At 45.0% G+C, this 21,353-nt stretch overlaps 2 protein-coding genes across 11 annotated transcripts in view; one reads left to right on the forward strand and one right to left on the reverse strand.

Moving 5' to 3' along the window:
- ATXN2 (ataxin 2) overlaps nt 1-14,356 on the forward strand; it is a 51,955-nt gene extending 37,599 nt beyond the window's left edge. For 5 of the 8 annotated variants that reach the window (XM_074920840.1, XM_074920842.1, XM_074920844.1 and 2 more), the window contains 4 exons: nt 2,893-2,946; nt 8,450-8,595; nt 9,478-9,705; nt 13,102-14,356. In XM_074920840.1, coding sequence (XP_074776941.1) covers nt 2,893-2,946; nt 8,450-8,595; nt 9,478-9,705; nt 13,102-13,305 — 632 coding nt within the window. In that variant the 3' untranslated portion in view covers nt 13,306-14,356. The remainder of the gene's footprint in view (nt 1-2,892; nt 2,947-8,449; nt 8,596-9,477; nt 9,706-13,101) is intronic. The other 3 variants (XM_074920841.1, XM_074920843.1, XM_074920845.1) reach the window with 2 other exon arrangements.
- A 1,386-nt stretch (nt 14,357-15,742) lies between these two features.
- SH2B3 (SH2B adaptor protein 3) overlaps nt 15,743-21,353 on the reverse strand; it is a 28,528-nt gene continuing 22,917 nt past the window's right edge. For all 3 annotated transcript variants that reach the window (XM_074920850.1, XM_074920848.1, XM_074920849.1), the window contains exons 7-8: nt 20,958-21,129; nt 15,743-20,613 (exon numbers count right to left, since the gene is read on the reverse strand). In XM_074920850.1, the coding sequence (XP_074776951.1) occupies nt 20,318-20,613; nt 20,958-21,129 (468 nt within the window). In that variant the 3' untranslated portion in view covers nt 15,743-20,317. The remainder of the gene's footprint in view (nt 20,614-20,957; nt 21,130-21,353) is intronic.

A 21,353-nucleotide genomic window follows, 5' to 3' on the forward strand; every position in this document is an offset into this window, starting at 1 on the left:
GTGGGTTCTACAGCACTGAAGTACAAGCCCATTCCCTTGGTTGGCTTTGATGTCTGTATAGCTTTTTCACTGATACGCTAACTTACAACTGCTAGATCTCATTTTGCGTTGGTTTTGCAGCTTGTCTGCTCTAGGTATGTGCTTACCTACCAGTGCAAACAACTAAGTGGGGTCAAACTTGAGAATTCTTTGGTATTTCCTGCCATGTAATTAAATACTACTTTTCTAAGAGCACCTAATTTAACAGAAATTGCATGTCCTCCTGTGTTCTTTCAAGTAGCTACTTGGTGACTCTTCTAAATATTCTCCCGCCTTCCCAGTAAATGACCAAACGCTTGAAATTCTTGTTATTGAAACCATTCAATCCAGCTGGATCATGAACTCCATATGAGACACTTTTTTTAAAGAGTATGTTCTTGCCGTGTGCAGACGTTTTTATTGCCTAGTGAACCCGAATTGGCTCAAATGTAACCCTTAACTTACAGAGTTTACAGTTAGCTACACATGAAATGACTTCTGATGTAGCGCAGCACTGTCTCAATTCAGATTTTTGCAAGTCTTCCATGTGCTGAGTACTTGAAGACCTTGCCTAGACGGCTTGTGGTTCCTCAGAATGTGTCCATCTGTAACATATTGACTTCAGCTTCCATTTATCGATACGTGAATGCTTGGGAAAAATGTAGAAATGCCTAAGGTGATAAATATAAGCTGCTTATGGAGTACATTGCTAAAGAACAACGTGCTGGAATCATTCACATCTGATTGAGTGACTATAAGAAAGTATCCATAACTCACGTTCTGTATTTTGGGAATCTTAAGTTTACCTACATTATCTTTGAACTAAATATACCAATGCACTTTGATTCTGGTCCTCTCTTAAAACTAACTTGAAAGTACAGAATAACAACTTCCTGAGAAACAACAACCACTGCTGCTTTTGATTTCTGGAGCACTTGCTCAAACAAGTTCTCAGATTTTTTCCTTTTGGCTCTTTAAAATTGCTATCCGATTTTTTTAAAAAAACCCACACTATTTATTTTTAAATTTATTTTTTTCTCCCATTGGTATCAGGATTCAGTGGGCTATACTGCCCTTTTATCCTTCAAGGTACTAGTGCTTTCTTTGAGATAATTCTTGCAAAATTCACTCAAATTTTTTTTCCTGCGTATGTGGTAGAGAGAAGATGTCTGCAAGGACAACCGTGCTGAGACGTGGGGGTTGGGGGGCACTGCTTATGAAGTGTTCTTAAGGTGTGAAATGTTTTCTGGTGAGATCTGAAAACTCCATCTTCACTAATGGTTTGGGACAAGTTGAAAATCTGTGGCAAGTAGTAACCACCTGCCAGCGAAGAGAAATGCCTGTTGATCCGTTAAGCGAACTGCCCTCACTGCCCAAAACTTGGGGTTTTGTTTTCCTTCCCGTCTCGTGAAGAGATAGCTGAATCCAAAGTACATACAGTGACCTACACTTGTCGATAAGTACTCTTCCATTTTAAAGAAAAGTATTTTTGTCTAATGCTGTTTAATGGGATATTTCTGCACTTCTGGGATTTCCTTGCCAGTCGTTACAGTGTCCTGCTTCTGTTTCCCAACCCGCTGTTGACAAGAGCTCAAGAGAAGCAGAGCAGCTGAGCTGTGTGGTCACCCGTAGACCCACCTAAACATATGAACGGAGACGTGTTTAAATCATTGGGTTTTCCCCCCCTCAAAAAACAATTGGGAAGGACAATGTTCAAGCGACTATCTTTCTGCCCGTCTACCAGCCAGACGATAAAAAACCTCTATTACACACTTCAGCTCGTAACTTCTGGAGACGTGAGCCACTTAGATGTCCTTGCCAAGGAGAGAGTTTGCCGTGCAGGCGCTGCTGAAGCAGAGCAGCACCCACACCTTTACCTGCCACACGCACATGCCTGAATGCGGAGCTGTCGTTCTTACCCTGCTAAACTGCACCCTGCTTTCAGAACCTACTGTCTGTCTCAAGTGGTGGCTCTGTGTGATCTCCCTGATGGCGCTGGGCTGGCAGAGTTTGCTGGCCAGGGTTTGCAGTTTGACTGCTTGGGCTGTGGCGCACAAAGACCCAAACTTGTCTTGTGCTGTTAGTAGAAAATTTGGTTATCCAAGTAGAGGGTGGATATATTCATTCCTGTGACAATGAACTTGTGTTAGTTTTACCATGTAGCTGAATTGCCTGTGTTTTCGGGTAACTGGAGTCCTCTGAAAAACTTAACTTTGGTGTTTAAAAACACTTGTGTAAAACCAGACCTTGGTTTTATACAGATGCATTTCCTGTTTTTTGTGCTCTCATTCCTGTCCCCATTCTCCCTTCCCCTTTCCCCTTCTGCATATGTTTTACTGGTCTGGTGTTGTCTCTAACTTTATCTGGTTTCTGTCTCAGCAGTAGAGTAAATTCTATTACCCTGATAGTACAATGGTGGATATAATATAAACTTCAGAGGATTCTCCAGGGACTAAGAGTGAACCAGTCACCAAAGGTGTCTTGGAACTGTTAAGAATGACAGTGATATAGCTGAAAAAGCAAGGGGCCAATTTCTGTTCTAGTGTAATTTCATTTTAACCTTCTTATTACAGTGGACTTGTAATAGACCATTAATTGACGTAAAGTTTGTTTTTGTGTTAAATGAGAACTGAAGACCTCAGTGTCACAGTTAAGAAGGAAGGCTTACTTGAGACTTGTGTTGTTTCATCTCCACTCATTTGTAAAATTAAGTATCCAGCTCTAATAGCACCTAAGTAAATAAAATTATCTGCATGGTTCTACAATCTTCAAAAAAAAAAAAAAAATTAAAAAAAAATGACGCTGACCTTTCCAGAAGACGGGAAGTATGCACGTGGCAAGAGGCTAATTTACCTTTCTATTTCCCAAATTCAGCATGTCCCAAAATACCATACAGCAAGGAGACAGGCCCTTCTTTCTACTTTGCCAGTGAGTTGGGTTTTTTGTACTAATTTTGATTGTACAGAAAAGCACTTTCTAAAGAACAGATGTTAAAGGAATGGGACGTGTTGAGGGAACAAGTTTCCTTGCACCAAACCAGTATGTGGAAAACGCAGGAAGGTTCCTTTCAGTGGATGGGGGGATGAAGCTGTTGAGCAGATTTATATGACCACAGGAAGCTGATTTGTCCATTTTTTAAAATGTATTTTGCATGTCGAGTAATCTCCAACTTCAATACTCAGTCTTTTCATCTGCAACCAGAAGCGAGCACTGCTTATGGATAACCTCTACTTAAAACCTGGGTGAACTGCCTCGCTCTCTTTCTTTCACAGCCCAAATGGGATTTTTTTTTAAAAAAACTTGGCAAGTTAATCGGCTTCCTAAAAGGAGAAGTATTTTGTGCCTCCTCTCCTTAAAAAGCTGTGGCTCAAGTGCTGAGCCCTTCGGAGGAAATAACTTGAGATGCAACTGAGGTGAAGGGAGCTCGCTGTAGAGTTACTTTGGTCCTCTGAAGGAGTGCTGTGAACAGTGTCCTTGTTCGTTATTGTAACAAGAAGTGAGGGCTCCTTGCCGGTGCGTAGCATCGGGTGCTTCCTCCTTGGCAGGTGAACATTTCCACTTACGTTCCCGGGCTCCGGTGCTCCTGTGTGGTGTTGCTGGTGACCTACGTCGGTGTAAGCAACGGGAGAGGGACTCTTCTCCAGGCTCTACACAACAGCTAATACAGGCTTCAGTCATGTACGTGTACTGGGAGAGGCAGATAACTAAAAAAATACTGCCTTGTATGTTGGCGTTCATCATAGCGCTCTGAGGAAGCTGAGGTTTGGGGCGGTGTGGTTGCAGGATGAACTGTAGCTGTCACCCAAGACATGGGAAAAGAGGACTTGCAGTTCCAGGGTATTTTCCTACTTGCTCCTGTCCTGCAGTGAGACTTGTTGCTATGTCTGTCTGCAAGTCCATGCAGCCAGTGCCAGGCACTCTGCTGGGATTTTTTTGAGTTAGCTCATGCAAGAGGGATGTGAGAAATACCACTCGTTCTCCAAAAATCTCTTCTGAAACAGACTTCCTGTGTTTCTTGTACAGAAATGGTTCTGCATGAACTAGTGTTGTAGGATGCTGACCTGTCCTGTTTTCATGCGTCTTGGTTTGGTGCACTGAAATAACTTTTAATAAGCTCGTTCCTTTCGTGGATAATCTTTTAAGTGAAGTCCACTCTACCTGTGTAAAATGACTTCTTTAAATGTTTGTATTATGAAAGAAACATTTGCTATTTCTTTGCTTCCTACCATTCAGGTCTTTTAAATGTAGTTATCCTCACCATCTTACTGGGTCTGGCAATAGTTTTGAAGTTTGTTCACTGGTCAGTTCTTGAAAATAGGCTCTTCAGTGCATCTTTGGACGATGACCAACGATGACCAGCATTGGCAGCATTGAAATTCCTACCAGGGAAAATAGGAAATTACATTATATGGTTTTTGCATATACCCTTGTAGCTGGGAGTTCTGCTTGATTTCTGCTGCTCTGACCTCTTTTGATTTCAGCTCCTTCTGTGGGTTTGATGGCTGACTACTGCTTGTTTGCCTCTCAGAAAAACGAGTTGCACTTTTGTAGAGTTGAATTCAGTAATTCAATCCATCTGATGGTTTTGCTCGCTTCATTACTGAATTGCTTGCCTTCACTGTGTATCCCTGCAAGGTTAGTGCAGTTAAATCTTTCACGTTAGGAACCAGCTTGATCAAAAAGATGCTGAAGTGAGGCAGGTTAGCCCAGGGAGTATTTCTGGGGAACTTAAGGCACAAAGGGTGAGGAAAACCAGTGTATTTCTGCTGGCACGAGCTGAGGTTACTTGCAGCAAGGAGATATGCAGAACTGTTTTGTCCTTCCCTAGAGCTTTCTCAGCACTTTCTTGGATGCTAGATGGCCATTTGGAAAATCTCCAAAGTACTGACAATTGGGGGAAAATGTTGGATAATTGGTGATTATTTTTTCTTTTCTGTTTTTCACCTGTCTTATCTTGTTTGCTATTTGATACGTGTAGTGAGCTGTTTTGATGAACAGGCAAAAATTCTTGAAAAAAGTCACAGTGGAAGTGCTTTAGTTACTGCTAAGGGAGTGAATTCCTCATGACTGTTTTGCAAGACCTCTTTCACAGGCTTGCCAGTCTTACAGATTTCGTTGGCTTGTCATGGACTTTTAATTGCACTAGCTAAACGTGGAAAACCTGTTACATTTCTAGAGTTGAAGTTTGAACTCTGGTTTTGAACTAACAAAGATCTGTGCACGTATTTTGGACTTGCTGCCACTTGTCCTGAACCATTTTTGATCTCTATGCAGTATCTGTACAGGATTTAGATAAGTGTCCAAATAACGTTTTTTGAAAGGCACTTTAATATTACTATTAAAACATAATTTGCAGCAGCATCTGAAATAGTTTTAACCGAACTTGTAGAGCTTATTAGAGTAATTTGCTAAAGAGAAAATGGGGGAGAGGAGAAGCTAGGCAAATAAAAATTCTTCAGTATAAAAAAATCTGGTACTTTAAATGCAAAGCTATGGATAAAAGATATTAGACAGTTAAGGAAGAGCTACTGCTATGACGAATACTTGATCCTCCCCTCACTTCTATGTCTATTCTTTAGGGTACTATTCCTCAGTTTAACTGGTTTCTTAAGAGAGAAATTCTTCATTGTGAAGTTTTATTGTATAATGTATCTGCTGCAGAATAACTTAGTTTATTATTCTCTCGGCTATAAAGAACTGAAAGATGAATTGCACAAATGGTTTAAGGGAATACCACATTATTTCGGGGGCTCTTAACAAGTAATGTGGCAGGATGTGGGAAGCCTTGAATATCTTACAACTTGGAATTAATTTTCATATACATTTTAAAACCTCGTGAATGGAGTTGAAGTTAATTTGTAGTCAGGCATGCCAGCTCTGTGGCTGAGGCAGTGGGATGAGAGCTGAAGAAGATTTCTGGTAGCATGCCCTTTGGCAAGCAAGTCAATCCCTCTGCATTTATTTCTATTGCTTTGACAGAGATAATAACTTTGGGCTTTCTTCTGAGTGTGTATAATAAGGAGGTTGAGAAATTTTCCTACTGTAGAAAGCCTGTAAAAATGATCAGTACAATCATACTGTAAAAATGATCAGTGTTTCCACTGATAATTTTCACATAGTCGTAAGGAGGAGTGATGTTTGAAAGTTAAATAGAAGCACGGTGGGGATGCTGCTGCAAAAGAGATTTTAGTAGTGATACGGAAAAAAAAAAAAAAATTCCATTTGAGTGTATCAAAGTGCTATGGCAGAAGACACTGATAATTTTGACAGTGTATATAGGAAATATTGAGGTGTTTTCAAAACTCCTCTCAATCCAAACTGCTCATAGTGTATCGATGTGCTTGTACTCTCCTGCTCACACATTAGGATCAACTCCAGACTGCAGGAATTTAGGGTTAGAACTGTATATGAAGTTCATCTGCATTAGTAGCCCGAAACTGTAGTGCACATCACTGTTAGACCATTTGCTCAGTGAAGATTTAGTAGAGCTTTCAAAACAGCAGGGTGGGATTAAATTAGATCTGGTAGGAAGTTATTTTCTAAAGGAGAGACCTTCATAGTAGCCTGCACAGGGGAGAAAAAAAATCTCTGTTAGGCAAAAAGATACTGTCTATATGCCATTCTAGTGAGTTGGAATATGTTAGAACTAGTATTTGTAAGCTCCGTAGCAAGCCTGACTGGAGGAAACGCAAGTATTTGCACAGGGTTGTAGTGTGTCAGGGCTGGTTACCAGAGCACGGTTGCTGTCTTTTTGAGATTTGCCTTTGCTGAATATCGTTGTGCTTTCAGATGCAGCTACATTTTTGTCCCTTTTCTCCACCCATCTTGTCTTTCATCTTTTATATACATTCAGGCAGTTCTTTGTGTTCGTGAACTTAGAGCCCAGCCCAGCAAAACTCTTCAGAAGCTGCAGCAGAGAGTTACTTGCAGGAGTGAGATAACACCTCACTAGCCATGGATGCATGGGGCAGGTGGTTGCGGAGTAACAGTTGCACTCAGAGTTTCTCCCTGTGCCCTGCTTTGCAGGCTTGTTTACCAGGGCAAGAAAACCCATCACTTCTGCACAGGTACGCTGCAGACAGGCACTTCGTTGGCCATCAAGTTCTCATAGAATACAAACCCCAGTAAAAAAGGTGTAAGCCGATAGTAAGCAGTAATTAACTTCAGTCAGAACGACAAAAAGATCCCAAAACAAATAAGGAACACTTGCAGGGAAAACTCAGGAGCAGGTTGATAGTTTGCTTTGACTGTTTTTGTCTTTTAGCACTATTGTCAGCAAAATAGGCTCTGTCTTGGCAAGCTGTAATACTGGAGAGAGTAGTGTGTGTTGTCACCCGCGGAAGCGTAGCTGTGAACTGTGGACTGGTTGTTGCACAAGATCTAAAAGCAGTAGAGGGGAGTAGGCAAAGCATCTTCATTTTCTTAGGGTCTGGCTTTCCGGTTGCATGCTTTGTGTTTAAAGGAAGGCTTGCTGTCATTATGGCCTTTTGTACTTTCTTAGAATCCCTCAGAAGTAAAAAAAAAAAAAAAAAAATAAATTTAGTGTGGCCCATTTTGGAGCAGAGCAGGACCCCTCAAGGCAAGACTTGTTGATACTAGTTTGTTGTTGGAGACTGGTATGGCTGTAGCAACAGATGTGGTTTCACTGTGGAAGTTTTATGTTGTTTTTTCCTTTTTTGGAATTTTGTACCTTATTTGCTACCGTTTCAAGGGATTAAGAAGTACATGGCAATGTTGAGAAGCTCACAGAATGGTGGTGATCCAGAACAGATTCTGTAATTGGCCTTGAGGGGAGAGGCAAGATAATGTTATTTTAGTAAAAGATACTGGCTTCAGCAAAAATTTGATGCTCAAGCAGCCTCAGTTTTCTCAGCTGTTACATATATGTATATACTGTGTGTCCCTATAGCTCTTAGGCACACATGCGGTGTATAAACTTTACACTGACTGTACTGTGAGCAATTTCCAGAAGAGTAGCATGGTGAGGTTAGCCAGGTATAAGGCCAAAGAATTTTTTGGATGGTGGAAATAAAAATGGCTTGTAACACCTTTGAAAAGTATATTTCAGGAAAAACTAAATTGTGTGAAAATTATAAATTTGATATTTTAAACTGGTCTGTTTGACAAAAAAAAAAAAAAAAAAAGGAAATACTGCTTTTTTCTATGTAGTATCTGTTACGTTGTCAAACTAGGGAAGATGAACTGTCTAATTATGGTTATTTATAGACTTTCCTGCAAAACCAAACTACACAAAAGCAAGGTAAGATACTCAGCTATTTGCAAGATAAATTTTTTTTTTTTTTTTTAGAAGGGGGAGGGAGTATATTTACAGTATGTTTTGAGATTATAGTGAAATCTTCAAGTGCAGATGGTGACTTGATGAGATGCCTGTTCTGTATCTGTTGTTAAATATTCTTCTTTTTCATCCTAGTTTCCACTGGCTCACTTGCTCAGCAGTATGCCCACCCTAATGCTACCCTGCATCCGCATCCTCCGCATCCTCAGCCTTCTGCCACACCAACTGGCCAGCAGCAAAGCCAACATGCTGGAAGCCACCCTGCTCCTAGCCCCGTGCAGGTAACAGCACTCAAGGCAGTGAATGTCTTTAAATTGTATTTAACAGGCTCTACTGGAAGGTGTTGCATCTGTCTGATGCTTGACGTCGATATATTGATTTCCTTGAGAGGAAACATGGTAGGATGGAGCAGTTGCACAGACACACTGCATGTGACACATCTCATGCAGGACTTGTCTGGATTCCCCCCTGTTTTCTGGAAGGAAGGGAGCAGAGCTATATAATTTAATTTTTCTCTGCTTGGGGTGTCTAGGACTTTAAGGTGGTAGGCTCATGACATAGTTTGTTAGATAAGCTAGCAGGGAAACTTGTGATGATCCCTTTTCCTTAGTAAGGACCGATATCAGAGTCCAGGCATTCATTTCTCTCTCTTCACAGGGTATGAGCGTGTTTCTGTGTCACAATTAAGGAAGGATCATAATTTTGTCAGAGCTTTAATACAAGTGGAGTTACGAGCAGAAATAGCAGATAAATGCTGAGAAGCATTTGGTTGTATTTTGTCAACAACAAGCAGCTGAAAACAAAACAGACCCCATGGTAGTGCTGCATGCCTTATTACCTACTGGTGATAACTCTGGGCTCCAAGGTGCAACTGTGAAGTATGTCAAGCTGCATGGTTGCAGGTTCTCCTTGTTTTTACCTGGCAGTCTAGGTTCTGTTTTCCAGATTCCTGCTCATACCAAGTTTCTAGTGCAAGGAGAAAATGAGCCCAGTGGAATTGAAATGAGTTTCCTCACAAACACAGGGATTGGTGATCCTTAGGTTTTCCCCTTAAAAGATTCACTGTTTAGAGCAGTTTCGCAAACCTTTCTCAATGCTAGCTTACAGAATAAACATCTCGCCTCTAGACCATAATCTGAATGATCTTCTGTCTTTTTTTGCAGCATCATCAGCACCAGGCTGCTCAGGCACTCCACCTGGCAAACCCACAACAGCAGTCGGCAATTTACCACGCAGGTCTAGCTCCAACCCCACCTTCCATGACGCCAGGCTCCAATACGCAGTCTCCACAAAATAGTTTTCCTACAGCACAACAAACAGTCTTCACCATTCATCCCTCCCATGTTCAACCTGCATATACCAATCCGCCACACATGGCCCATGTCCCCCAGGTAAACACAGTTTAACAACCTTCAAGACTAAATGTCTTAATGCCACAAAGTTAGGACAGTCGGGCCTGCTGAAGTGATTTCCATTCTGTCACCTCTCAGCACAGACTACCTGTTGTGTTATTTAGGTTTCTGTCTGTACATTGCCTTTATTTAGAATTTTACAAGATATTTGGACCTCAGCTTCCAACACCCAGTGCATCTACAACTGTAGTTTAATGAAGACATCTTAAGCTGGCACTGCTACTGAAAGAAATTGAGCTCTCTTCCCAGTTCCCGGCTCCCATCCTTGTCCTGCCCCACCATTCTGCTCACAGAACTGTTTGGCCATGCAGCAAACCAGACTGGGGACATGATTCAGCTGAAGTGGGCCTCCCCTACCCCCATTTTAGGCTATTTCTCAGTCAAATCAGTTCACTGCTCAGGTTCACTGCATGATCACAGCAAGAGCTGGCATACGGAAAGGTTGGAGGGGAGAGCTGAGTGGAGGAAGGCTGAATTGCTGCTTTCGGTGGCAGTTTTAGGCTCTGCATTGTAGTCAAACTTAAACAAGTACATCCAGTAAAGGATATTCCACAGGATGACTAGGGAGTAGCGTGTGCGTGTGTGTCTGTGTCTGTGTGTGGTTCTAAATGGACTGCTCATGCAGAAGATCCCCGATGATTGTTGGGCAACTAAACAACAGTCCTTGCTTCAGGGTCAGAAACCCACTTCTCTTAACTGCTCTCTTGTGGTCAACTCAAAAAAAAAAAAAAAAAAAAAAAAAGGATTTTGGGAAGGGAAGCACATGACTGATTAATCAAGAGCTCTGCGTAAAGCAGTGTTACAAAGGTTTTCTGAGGTTTGCTAAATCTCATGGATTTAGCGTGCTTTGTCAAGGAATGGACAGTTAATCAGTAATTTGCCTGCACAATTTCTTCTTCAGACTAAGTACTTGGTGTCTGGCTTATGCCTTCTCATACAGGTTAACCATAGTTTGGGATAGCATGACTAACTGCAGTTAGGGAGGTTAGTCTAATAGGTGTCCAGTCTCTTGCAGAATTCTGATAAAATCTTTGCTTTGGTCCCTGGGACAGTCAGTTAAGCCAATGAGTTAATAGTTATTTAGGAATTGTTTTACTGATGTTGAGTTTTTTTAGCTTTTTAATTCCATTAGGCTTTTAATTTCTTTGCTTTTGTACTGTGGGAGGATAAGGAGAGGATGCCCAGACTTGACAACTGCTCTGACGTCGGGCCGTGTCCTCCCAGGCTCTGGTTTAGGCCAGAAACAAGATCCTTGCTCTGCTCTGGTGGGATGACACTGGTGTGAATGCCCAGGTTGTAGAGCTGCTGGGGTTGCCTTGCCTGCAGCCCTTGGGAAGGGTCTTGCTGCAAGCTCCTGGGTTAGTGGCATGTTCGGTGCCGTGCCTTGGAACACGCGACGTTTCAAGGTCAGCTTAAAGGTAAAATTGTGCTGGACACGTCAGGGCCAGGCGCGTGCCTGCGCCGTGGGATGCGACCGTTGCCTTCCTTTCTGTGTGCCAAGCACTTACTAAGCAAACCTCGCTAAAGCAAATCAGATGCAACTTTTAGTCAGAACTGACTGCTCAGTCAGGAATTTTCAGCAATCACAGGCAAAGCCTGCTTTATCCTTGATTTTTTGACTTACGCAGTCTCTGCTGTAATTTTTTTGAGGATGAAAACTACAATCTGTAATCCATGATACTTACACCAAACTAACTGACTTTTCAAACTGAAGTAGTTCCCACAATAATCTCAAAGGGAGGAATAACTACAGTTCTGTAAGAAATTTTAAATGCATGTAATTATTCCATTGTGGGGAAACTAATCACTGGATTTAACAGTTTCTTAGCAGCCTCATTTCCAACTTCTGAACACAATTCTGAAATGCCATGCAGTAGGAATTTCAGTTCAGCTAACACAGGCAATCAATTGAATTTCCCTTTAGGTTATCAGATGAATCTCAAGCTGTTAGATATCTCACTGGAGAAACAGTACTTTAAAATTCATTACAGAGTACTGTCAGCTGCCAGTTTGCAAAGCGTTTGAGCCACAGCAGAAAATTTTTATCCGATGTGTGTATTGAATACAGCTGCTATATGAATAGCTGCTTTATAATGATGGCTGTGTAATAGCTTGTTTGTCAAAGTAAAAATGGTGCTGATCCTGAAAGGTATTTCTGTTTCACAGCCTTATCTTCTAAGCCTTTTTTAGAGCAAGAGTGAGATTTGAATTGCAGTTCCTGCCTGTAAAGGCTTCTCGAGTGCTACTAATACAGTGCAAGTCTGATAAAAGAGTTTGAGGAATGTCTGTGATGAGTCAAGTAACCCTTTTGTCTTTAAGAAATAAAATTGTAGCCACTATCTGCTATTTGTCTTTACTGGCCTTGTGAAACTTGTGAGGCTGCAGTTATTGCACCATAGCGCTCTGTTCGTGGGATGTGGTAGACGGACAAAACAAACAAGATACAAATGCTTTGCTTTTTTTTTTTTTTTTTTTTTTTTCCTTCCTTCAAGAGAAACCCAATCGAGAGCTCTAAGAGTTCCTTAAAGTTTTGTGCTTTTAAGAAACTAGTGTTTACTAGCTTTTTAAACCAAAAAAAATTGATGACCTCTAGAGTCACGAACTGCTCGGAGCTTAAGAAGCCACCTGACAAGTTACTGAACTTGTTTGCCAGAAGGTGATCAGCCATCATAAAGATTAATCTCCTTTTTCCGCTGAGACTTAACTCTGATTGCTTAGATTACACAAGGACCTTAACTGTGATGAGTTTAACTGGAAACAGAACAAAGCTGACCCAACAGTATAAAGGGATGAAATCACCCATCGTAGAATGACTGCTTAGATGGGCACAGGTCACTGGAGAGAGTGGTTTCCAGGGCAGGGAGCGTGGAAGAATGTGGAGTTGTGCAATGAGCAGCCAAGGAAGGGACGCCAGACTCCCAGTGCGTGTGAAGTTCCTATCTGTACCCGGTGCATTCTCCGCATAGGAAGTGCTTTGATCTAGGTTACTAACAGTAATGTTTTGAAGATTTGTTGCTGAGCTGTTTTTTTTTAAAAAAAAAAAATAAAATAAAACAATCCAACTGTTTAATGCTGGCAGTTTCTCCCAGCGCTCACTATCCAAATGGCTAAAATTGAGAATGTGACTCAGAGCCAGCAGTAAGGATTTGAGCCCTTTTTTTTTTTTTTAATTATTATTAATTTTTAATTTTTTTTAGTTATTATTTTTGTGTTAAGATCTCTGACTTAATCCCTATAGCTAATCTAGTTAAAATGGAGTAAATCTCTGGATTTACTGGTACAGCTGGAAAAAAAACAAAAAACAAACTTGACAAGTCATGTGGCCAGGAGTGATGCCTCCTTGTGACCATTATACTAAAGAGCTCTTTGTTTCAGGCTCATGTACAGTCAGGAATGGTTCCTTCTCACCCAACTGCCCATGCTCCAATGATGCTAATGACGACACAGCCACCTGGTGGTCCCCAAGCCGCCATCGCTCAAAGTGCACTACAGCCCATTCCAGTCTCGACAACAACACATTTCCCCTATATGACGCACCCTTCAGGTGAGGAGTGTGTGCCCGGGAGACCTGCACCGTAACTGAGCCAGGTCGTGGGAGCGAGGAGAACTGTTATGAACCAGATTTGGGGAAAAGAACAAACAAAACAAAACAAAAACCAAACAAAAAACAACCTTAAGATGTCCTTGTAGAGTGGCAGGCTGCCGAAGGCAGAGCCTTTCTGCATTTCGCATTTATACTTTGCCAGCCCGAATGTGAGCCTAGATAAGCGTGCAAGACTTAGCTAATTCAGCAAAGACTTTGCTTCTCTCTAGCTGAAGTAGAGAAACAGATAACTGTGCAGACACTGGCACTGTGGGACTGTGTTCTTCCAGGTTTTGCCGTGGTTTTGCCGTGGGGGATGGACTGTGTTAGCCTGTTATAATGATCTGGGGGTTTTATTAAATTTAAAGCGATCGGTCTTGAGGATAGGAGTGAAAATGTTGCTTGGGGGTAGGGCTCTTAGACTTCTAATGACTGAAGTAAAGTGACGCTTGAAGTCTAATCTTTAATTCAGAGTAACATTCTGCAGCTTTACTTTTTTGGGGAAAGTAGGTGCTGTATGACTTCTTTCCGTTTTAAATTTAACCTTACCTAGGTTTCTTTATTATTCATTTCCAAACAGCCTCTAAACTTTTGTAGTGAACTAGTTACCTGATTCTTGTTTCTTGGGGAATGTGTGAGCAGAACAAAGCTGCTATCTGAGGGTTTAGGTAGGGAAAAAAAAACCATCCAAAGGACATCTTGATATGCAGGGTTTTGTTTTGTTCTCTAAAAATTGAAAAAAAAAAAGAAAAAGAAAAAAGAAAAAATTAAAAGTTCAGCTCAGTAGTTGTCCTGTGACCACTTTACTAGCAAACTGTTGTGTGGCTTGCCAATTTATTATTTACATTTGAACTTTTTTTTTACAGTACAAGCCCACCACCAACAGCAGTTGTAAGGCTCATCTGGAATAACTGAAAGGCTGGATACCTTTTGTAGGCCAAATACCCTCCTTCTACTGCTTCTGCCAACTGGAAGCACAGAAAACTAGAATTTCATTTTATTTTGTTTAAAAAAAAAAAAAAAATTGATTTCTTGTAACATCCACTAGGAATGCTAACAGTTCATCTTGCAGTGGGAGAGATTCGGACTGAGTAGAGGCATTTAGGAACTTGTGGGCTATTCCATAATTCCATGCACTGTATCTGAGTCCTGCAAGTGCCCCAACTCTGCTTGCTGAAAACTGGAAGTTATTTATTTTTTAATGACCCTTCAAAGTTATGAACTCATCAGCTAGCAAAAGAAGTAACAAGAGTGATTCTTGCTGCTATTATCACTAAAAATCAAGACTTGGAGATCCCTTTTACTTCTAACTAAACTTGAAACAGGTTCAGTAAAAAAAAAAAAATTCTAATCGTCAAACTGATGAATTATTATTTATAAATCACGTTTGATGAGAATCACTATCGTGAGACAGTGATGTAACTTTTAAGTTAAGAAAACTTTTACTTTGTAGATAATATAAAATAAAAACTTAAAAAAAAATTAAAAAATAAAAAAAGTTTTAAAAACTGACCTATTTAGTGTTTGTGTCTTGTTTTACCAAGTATCTTTCTTTCATGTACTCTCCAGCTTTCGATCCAAATGGGAGAAAATGTTTTATTTAGCGTCAGGTAAGCTCTGCCGTGTGTGTCTGTCGTGTGCTGCTGCCCTGTCGTGTGCGTGCCCCCCACCATGAAACCAAATCCGTCGTATTTGCCTTGCAGGGCCGTGGTCAAAATAAGCAAAAGGTTTCAAGATGAGAAGTTTGGTCTGTAGGTTTTTAACAGTTCCTCGTTAGGAACCATTCCCTCGTGCCTCAGCCTTACGCTGCTCTGGCTGGAGTCACAGATGTCACAACTGGGCCTCGATGATAAAACAAGTCGGTGGTGGTGCTGGAGAAGGGAAGGAAGGAATCGGGGTAAGCACACCTTAAAATGACTGGTAAAAAGATGGGGAAAAGGGTGGGAGAAAGCAGTTGGCTCCTTCGGTCGCCTCCTTACGCTGCTTGTGGCCTTCCTAAGTGCGGCGCGGGCGTCCTGCCTTTAACCAGAAGATGATGCTGCTTAAACTGGGTTATGCAGTTGCACTTCAGCGGCAGAAGTCAAGTGTAGCAGCTGGCGTGGGCAGCAGCTAATGGCACGTCATGGCTTGACGAAAGACGTGTCGGGGAGCAGAAATCCTGCAGCAGCTTCTGTCTTTGCTCCTTCCAGCAGCGCAGAAAAACGTAACGAATCCGTGTTCGGGAGGGCAGCAGGGGGCACGAGACCGTCACACACAGTGATGGGGACTCGGGGCAGGACTCCTTAAGCCGAGTCTTTGGAGGAGGAACAGCTTGCTCAAGCAGGCTTTGGGCTTGTGTTTCATCTCTAAGGGAGCGTTTCTGTCCTATAGCATCCAATATCTGTTAAAAATGGTATCCAGGCACCTAGAGAGAATCAGACTAAAGACTAAAAGTGAGAAACAAGTTCTAAAAACAGTTTATTAAGAGCAGATTTTTTTTTTTTTTTTTTTTTTTAATATTATGGTAAAACTGCATTATTCAAGAAATAAGTTACTTGTACAGTACATACAGAAACAATATATAGAAAAAACCTACTATACAAGAACAACTCTTCCGTGCAGGTGAAAAGTAGAACTTTCAAATCAATACACTTTTCGTCCAACAAACTGTTGGCTTTAATCATCCTGCTAGAGAACGCACAGTTGCCTCCCCACCTCTGGTAGTTGCTGGCGAAGGTTGGGTCTGTTCGCATCGAACGAGCTTAAATTAAAATTTGGAATACTGTACTCAAACCTGTTAGTCAAGATTTTAAGGCTTTATATGTTTGTTAGAGTAAAACTGCATTGGTTGGATGACAGCAGTGTTCTGTGGTCCGGAGACTAGAAGAAACCAGAAGCTTTGGCCTCACCCCAGACCTGGAAGAAGCTTTGCCCCGAAATAATTCCGAAGTGAAGACAGACGGGTGAGGCAGTGGCGATGTCAGTGTTTGGTAACCTGCTCTGGCTTGCTGGTGCCGTTCCTCAGAGCTGGGATGCAGGAGGGAGGGATGGATGTAGAGATTAAATAATGCTTTGTGTCACCAACTTCTTCAGAACCTGCCACACGTAAGGACACGCAGAAGCCACTGACGGGGTGTGGGGGAACTGTCAGCAAACAGCAAGTGGGTTCCCAAAGCCTAAGATGGAGATGAGGAGGAGAAGGTCGGGCTGGTCCCAACTCTCAGATTACATGCTAAGCCTCATCTCTGCTGTCAGAGAGCGAAGGCGCTGCCTGTTCAGCATCTGTATTACCAAGACCAAACTGGTTTTAGTGGGAATGGGGCTTCCCTCCCCAGGCGGCTGCCGGGCAGCTGTCGGACAAGGGCTCCAGCCCCAGGCTCACCGCTTGGTTCCCTTGGATCCAAACTTGGGTTGCACGTGCCCATCTCCAGGGCCAGAGCGCACGCCAGTGGTCACATCTGACTTTTATTTCAGCTCTAGAAAACGCTTTCTCCTCTGTGGGAGCCCGGGAGGTGGCTGTACCTGTCGGGGGGGCTCTTCCCTTGGTTTCTCCCCCTCCCAAAACTCAATGCTGATACTTCATAAAGGCCAATAAAAGCCCACACGGGCTGGGGAACTAAACCTGCCAAGTCCTAGGCTCTTTACCCAAGTTACTAGCAGAATCTAAAAATTACTTTGAGTTGCTTATATTCCAGAGAACGGAATGGCTTAACGCTCTTTGCCCGCCACTACGATCGTACCTTACGGGCTGGATTAATTAGCTGAGTGTGCTGGCAGGAGCAGAGGTAGGGCTGCGTGTCAGGCTCTGACCTGTGTCACAAGCTTTCTAGGAGAAACAGAATTTCAAACTCAGTCCTCAAAGAGCTGAGGAAAGAGCCCAGAAAAGCCCTCAGGTCCTGGTGCAGCTGGGGTCAGGACCACAGCAGGTCTGAGCTGTGGCAGAGCAGCCTAAGGTGAGGAGATGGTGCAGCTGGGTGCCTGCACAGCACCTGCCTGCCTTGTTGGGGAGGTTTGAGGTGGAAATAACTCTATAAAATAATCAGAGCGACTTTCCCACTGCTCACTAGTGGGGAGAACGGGAGTTCGCATCCACTGGAGTTTGCTTGTGCAGGGGAAGTGGCTGATGGGGCGATAATGAACTCAATGTATATTTTTGCTAATCAAGCGCAGCAATTTCCATTTAAACTACGGAGAAACCCCTCGCAATTAAACTGCAGGTTAAAAATACCACATGCGTGTGCATGTTTAGTTGTTGGCGCTCGAACAATAAGCCCTGGCGTGCCAAAACAACCCATCCCAGCAGCAGCAGCATCTGATTTATCTGGCAAGGGCTGCACCGGCTGTGAACAGCAATCCCTTTTCCCAGCCCGTTCCTGCTTGCAGATGCTCTGAGCGTAGGATGATGCGGGTGAGACTACCTCATCTTTTTGGGGCTGCCTGGAGCTCAGCAGGACTAAAAAAAAAAAAAAATCAGCTCTATGAACCTGAGATTGAGCATGTGCAAGTGTTCTCTGAGGCGTGCATGAGCCGGGAACCAGGCACCAAGCAGGCAAAGGAGCCGACAAACTTGGGCTGTGCTTCATCCCCTTCCCCTCTTCATCCCTATAAACGCAACACCATGGGGAGTCAGTTATTAGCAATGAAGGGCTCTGACTTGCCTGGCACAAACCAGCCCTGGCTCTACGCTCCTGCCATTCGGTGCAGCCTTTGTGCTGGTTCAGGGAGGAAAACGGGCCGCGGATACGGGCGAGGAGCTCCAGCCGAGGACAGGGCTGCCTTTGTCTCCCCGGCAGCCTCGTCAGGTTTGGCAGCGCTGGAGGGGCGACCGGCCAGTGCAATTTGCTCTTAATGCTCCAGTTTTAAAGAGTGAGTGTGTGCTGAGCACCGGGAAACACCAATCCCCACCGAAATACAGGATTGCTCCCTGTGCGCCCATTTTCAAGTTGTTTTAAACAGAGGAAGGAGGAGGGGTGGGGTGGGGGGAAAGACCTTCCCTGCTCTGAATGTACAAAGACAGCCCGGGAGAGGGCTGGGGCAAGAGGTTAGGGGAGGCACAAAATGTAAATCCTAAGTGGTTTCTCAAGATGATGGGATCCAGTTTCTCCCAGCCTTCATCCTTTGACTAATAAAACCAGATTTGCTCTTGCAGCAGCTCCCTGAGCTGCGTTTGGCCCTGGCTATTTTGGCCCTGCCCGGTCCTGGCTCCTGCCTGTGCTGTATCTGCCCTTTCTGGCCCAGCCCATCACAACAACGCCGTGAACTCTCCCTTCAGTTCCTGACCTTGAGCAGAGCCCAAGGAGCTTCGCCTACCAACAAGAATTAACGGCAAAACCCTGCCTAGAGGCTGGATTTTTTTTTTTTATTTGCAAAACTCCCTAACTCAGCCCCACAAGGCTTTTTGTCTGCTTGCTTTCAAACTAATTCCTAACTGTTAACGCTCCTGAGGGCTCCCACTTCTATTGGAATTTCAAGAAAAAAATAAAAACAAGAGGCTGCCCTGGAAGGCTATTTCAAGGCAAGTTTTGAATCAGAAATCCTGGGGAGCACTGCACAGGCTGCACTGAGAAATCTGCAAGTTGACCGCTGCGAACATCCCCTCCTGCATGTCGCAACGACTCCAGCCCCTTCCTTATTCTTAAAATAACGGCAGCTTCTGAGAAGCGGTTCCTCTCTCGGCGCGGCCACGCCGGCTGCCCCAGGTAAAGCTGCACCAGGGCCTGACCACGGCAGCGGGGATGGGGGCACGGCCACGCTCCGGAGCTGCTCTCCTTGTGCGGGCGCCTCGGCCGGGGCTGGGGGGACATCGAGCCCCCGGAGTTTGCTGGATGCATGGTTGTTCCCGCGGGAGTTCCGGCAGCGCCAGCGTCTTGCTTGGCCGTGCGACTCCCGGGTTGAAGTGCCCGCTCTGAGTGACCTTACAGCCAGCAAAATGCCGACCCAAGGCACGTCGAGGGGTGCAGCCCCTCTGCGCGCTGGCTGGGAGAGGCTTTTCCATCAGGCATATGCCAAAGGGACCCCCCCCCACACTCCCCCCGCGCCTGCAAGAGGCCATTGCATAGCTTTAAATACCACCAAACTCTTGGTGATAGTGTTTTAGGCGGGGGGGGGGGGTGAAAAAAGGCAAGCAAGAGCAGGGTGGGCAGCCATCTGTGCTGGCGAGGTGAAAAAATGTTTTTTGGGAAAAAAACCCTCACTTTTGATTTGTGCCTAAAATGTTTCCATCACTAGGCTAAAACGCCTCCATCACTGGGATAAAACACCTCCATCACCAGGAGGAGTGGTTTGCTGTCAGTCTCCGTGTTAGTTCTCAGCTAGTGACATTATTAACGATGGAGCAGTTAGTGTTCACTTCTTAATTAGTGAGGCTAATGGTGTTAAGTATTTGGCTGGTGCAGGGAGTGACTGCCACTGTGCTGGGTTAAAAAAGAAGAGCGAGAAAAGCCAGTTTTTGCCTTATCTAAGAAATAAAGCCTAAACTCTGATCGTGATCAACATCTTTGCCCAACACGGGAGCTCAGCTCCGGCAGGTCGGGCTTTGCTGGAGGGTTTGGGAGCGGCAGCACGTGCCGGGGCGGGAGGATGGGGCTCGTCTTTGCCTGCACGGCCTGGAGCAGCAACTGGTCAATGAATTTATAATCTCTTTTTTTTTTCCTTTCTTCCTTTCTCCAATTATATGGGTGTAATGCAAGACCCCGGATCCTTCACTGGGCGCTGTCATGTCAGGGACAGGTGGGAGGCCGAGCCCGATGGCGTGATGCTCGGCACACAGGGACGCAGGCACGAGCGGCGTGTGTAAACAGTAACGAGAAAGCTTTGATAATAACAACAAGAAATAAAAAAGGCCCTTTAACAGGCCGAAGAGAGGGAGCGCACCCGTACTGGAGTGAAAAATTACCCCCTTCCTTGCAAAAATATAATAATCATCCCTAACCAGAAGGAAGAAATTAGTACATTCTTTCGATGGGATACTCGGAAGGTCTCTAGGATTCCTCCACCCGAAAGTGCATCCCAGTGCCGGCGTGGCGCCCATCACAGTGGTGTGTACTGGTTGTCGATGGCGCGGACGTGGCCCCGGCCCGGAGCCTCCACCTCGTAGTCCGAATCACGGGGCCGGGGGCCGGGGGCCGTGGCTGCCCTGCTGGGGCGCAGGCTCTGCGCCAACTCGGCCGGCGGTGGCACCAGGTGGAAGATCTGCTCCGGTGGGGGACCCGGGGGGGTCTCGTCGGGGCCACGGGGGCAGGAGGAGGCGATGGGGCCGAGGCTGAAGTCGGGGCTCCAGCCAGGGATGGGCAGGGGGAGATGGACCGTGGTGCCGGAGCCGGGAGCTGCAGGTGGAGGGGAGAGAGGTGGGTCGGTGGGATGCTCCTGCTGCCGGGTATTGGGAGGGGGGGCTGCAGGGAGCATCCCGCACGCCCCGGCCACAGCGGGGAGTGGCTGGTGGCTTGGGGCAGCTTCTCCTTTCTCGAAAGAGGAAGCCGGGAGCTCGGGAGTCACCTTTTGTGCCGCTTCTCGGACACTTCCACTTCCCCCCCCCTCAACGTGCAGCCAAAGGGCCCAGCTCTGCCCATCCCTGGGGCACCCACACCCACCCCGGGGACCCTCCCGCCGAGCCAGGACCCCCCACCCCTGCGCCCCGTGGGAAAGTCCCCCTCCCTCCGTGCCCATGTACCTTGCGACTGGGGCAGGACGACGACGTAGCTGGACAGACGGACATCACAGGCTGTCCCGCACTCCAGCGGGATGGGGTAGCGATGGAAGTGGTGCAGCATCTCCACGATGGAGGAGAAGCGGAGGTGCTGGACGCGGCACTGGCCCCGCTCCGTCAGCGCCAGCCGCAGGTGCTGCGGGGAGGAGCACGGACCTGTTACCCTTCCAGCGGCTCCCATGCTGGAGGAGATGATGAGGCACACGGGGATATTTGGTGTGTGTAGGGGGGGGGATATGGCCTTAGCATGGTGGGCTCTGCTTGCTGCAGGGGGTTTTGGCCCCCACCAGGAGCGGGTGTGAGGGCAGGGACCAGGCAAGGCGAGCATCTCTATGGGGTGGGGTGTGATGGGGACCACGC

This window comes from Athene noctua, chromosome 17 (genome assembly GCF_965140245.1).
Source record: "Athene noctua chromosome 17, bAthNoc1.hap1.1, whole genome shotgun sequence".
NCBI classification, from domain to species: domain Eukaryota; kingdom Metazoa; phylum Chordata; class Aves; order Strigiformes; family Strigidae; genus Athene; species Athene noctua.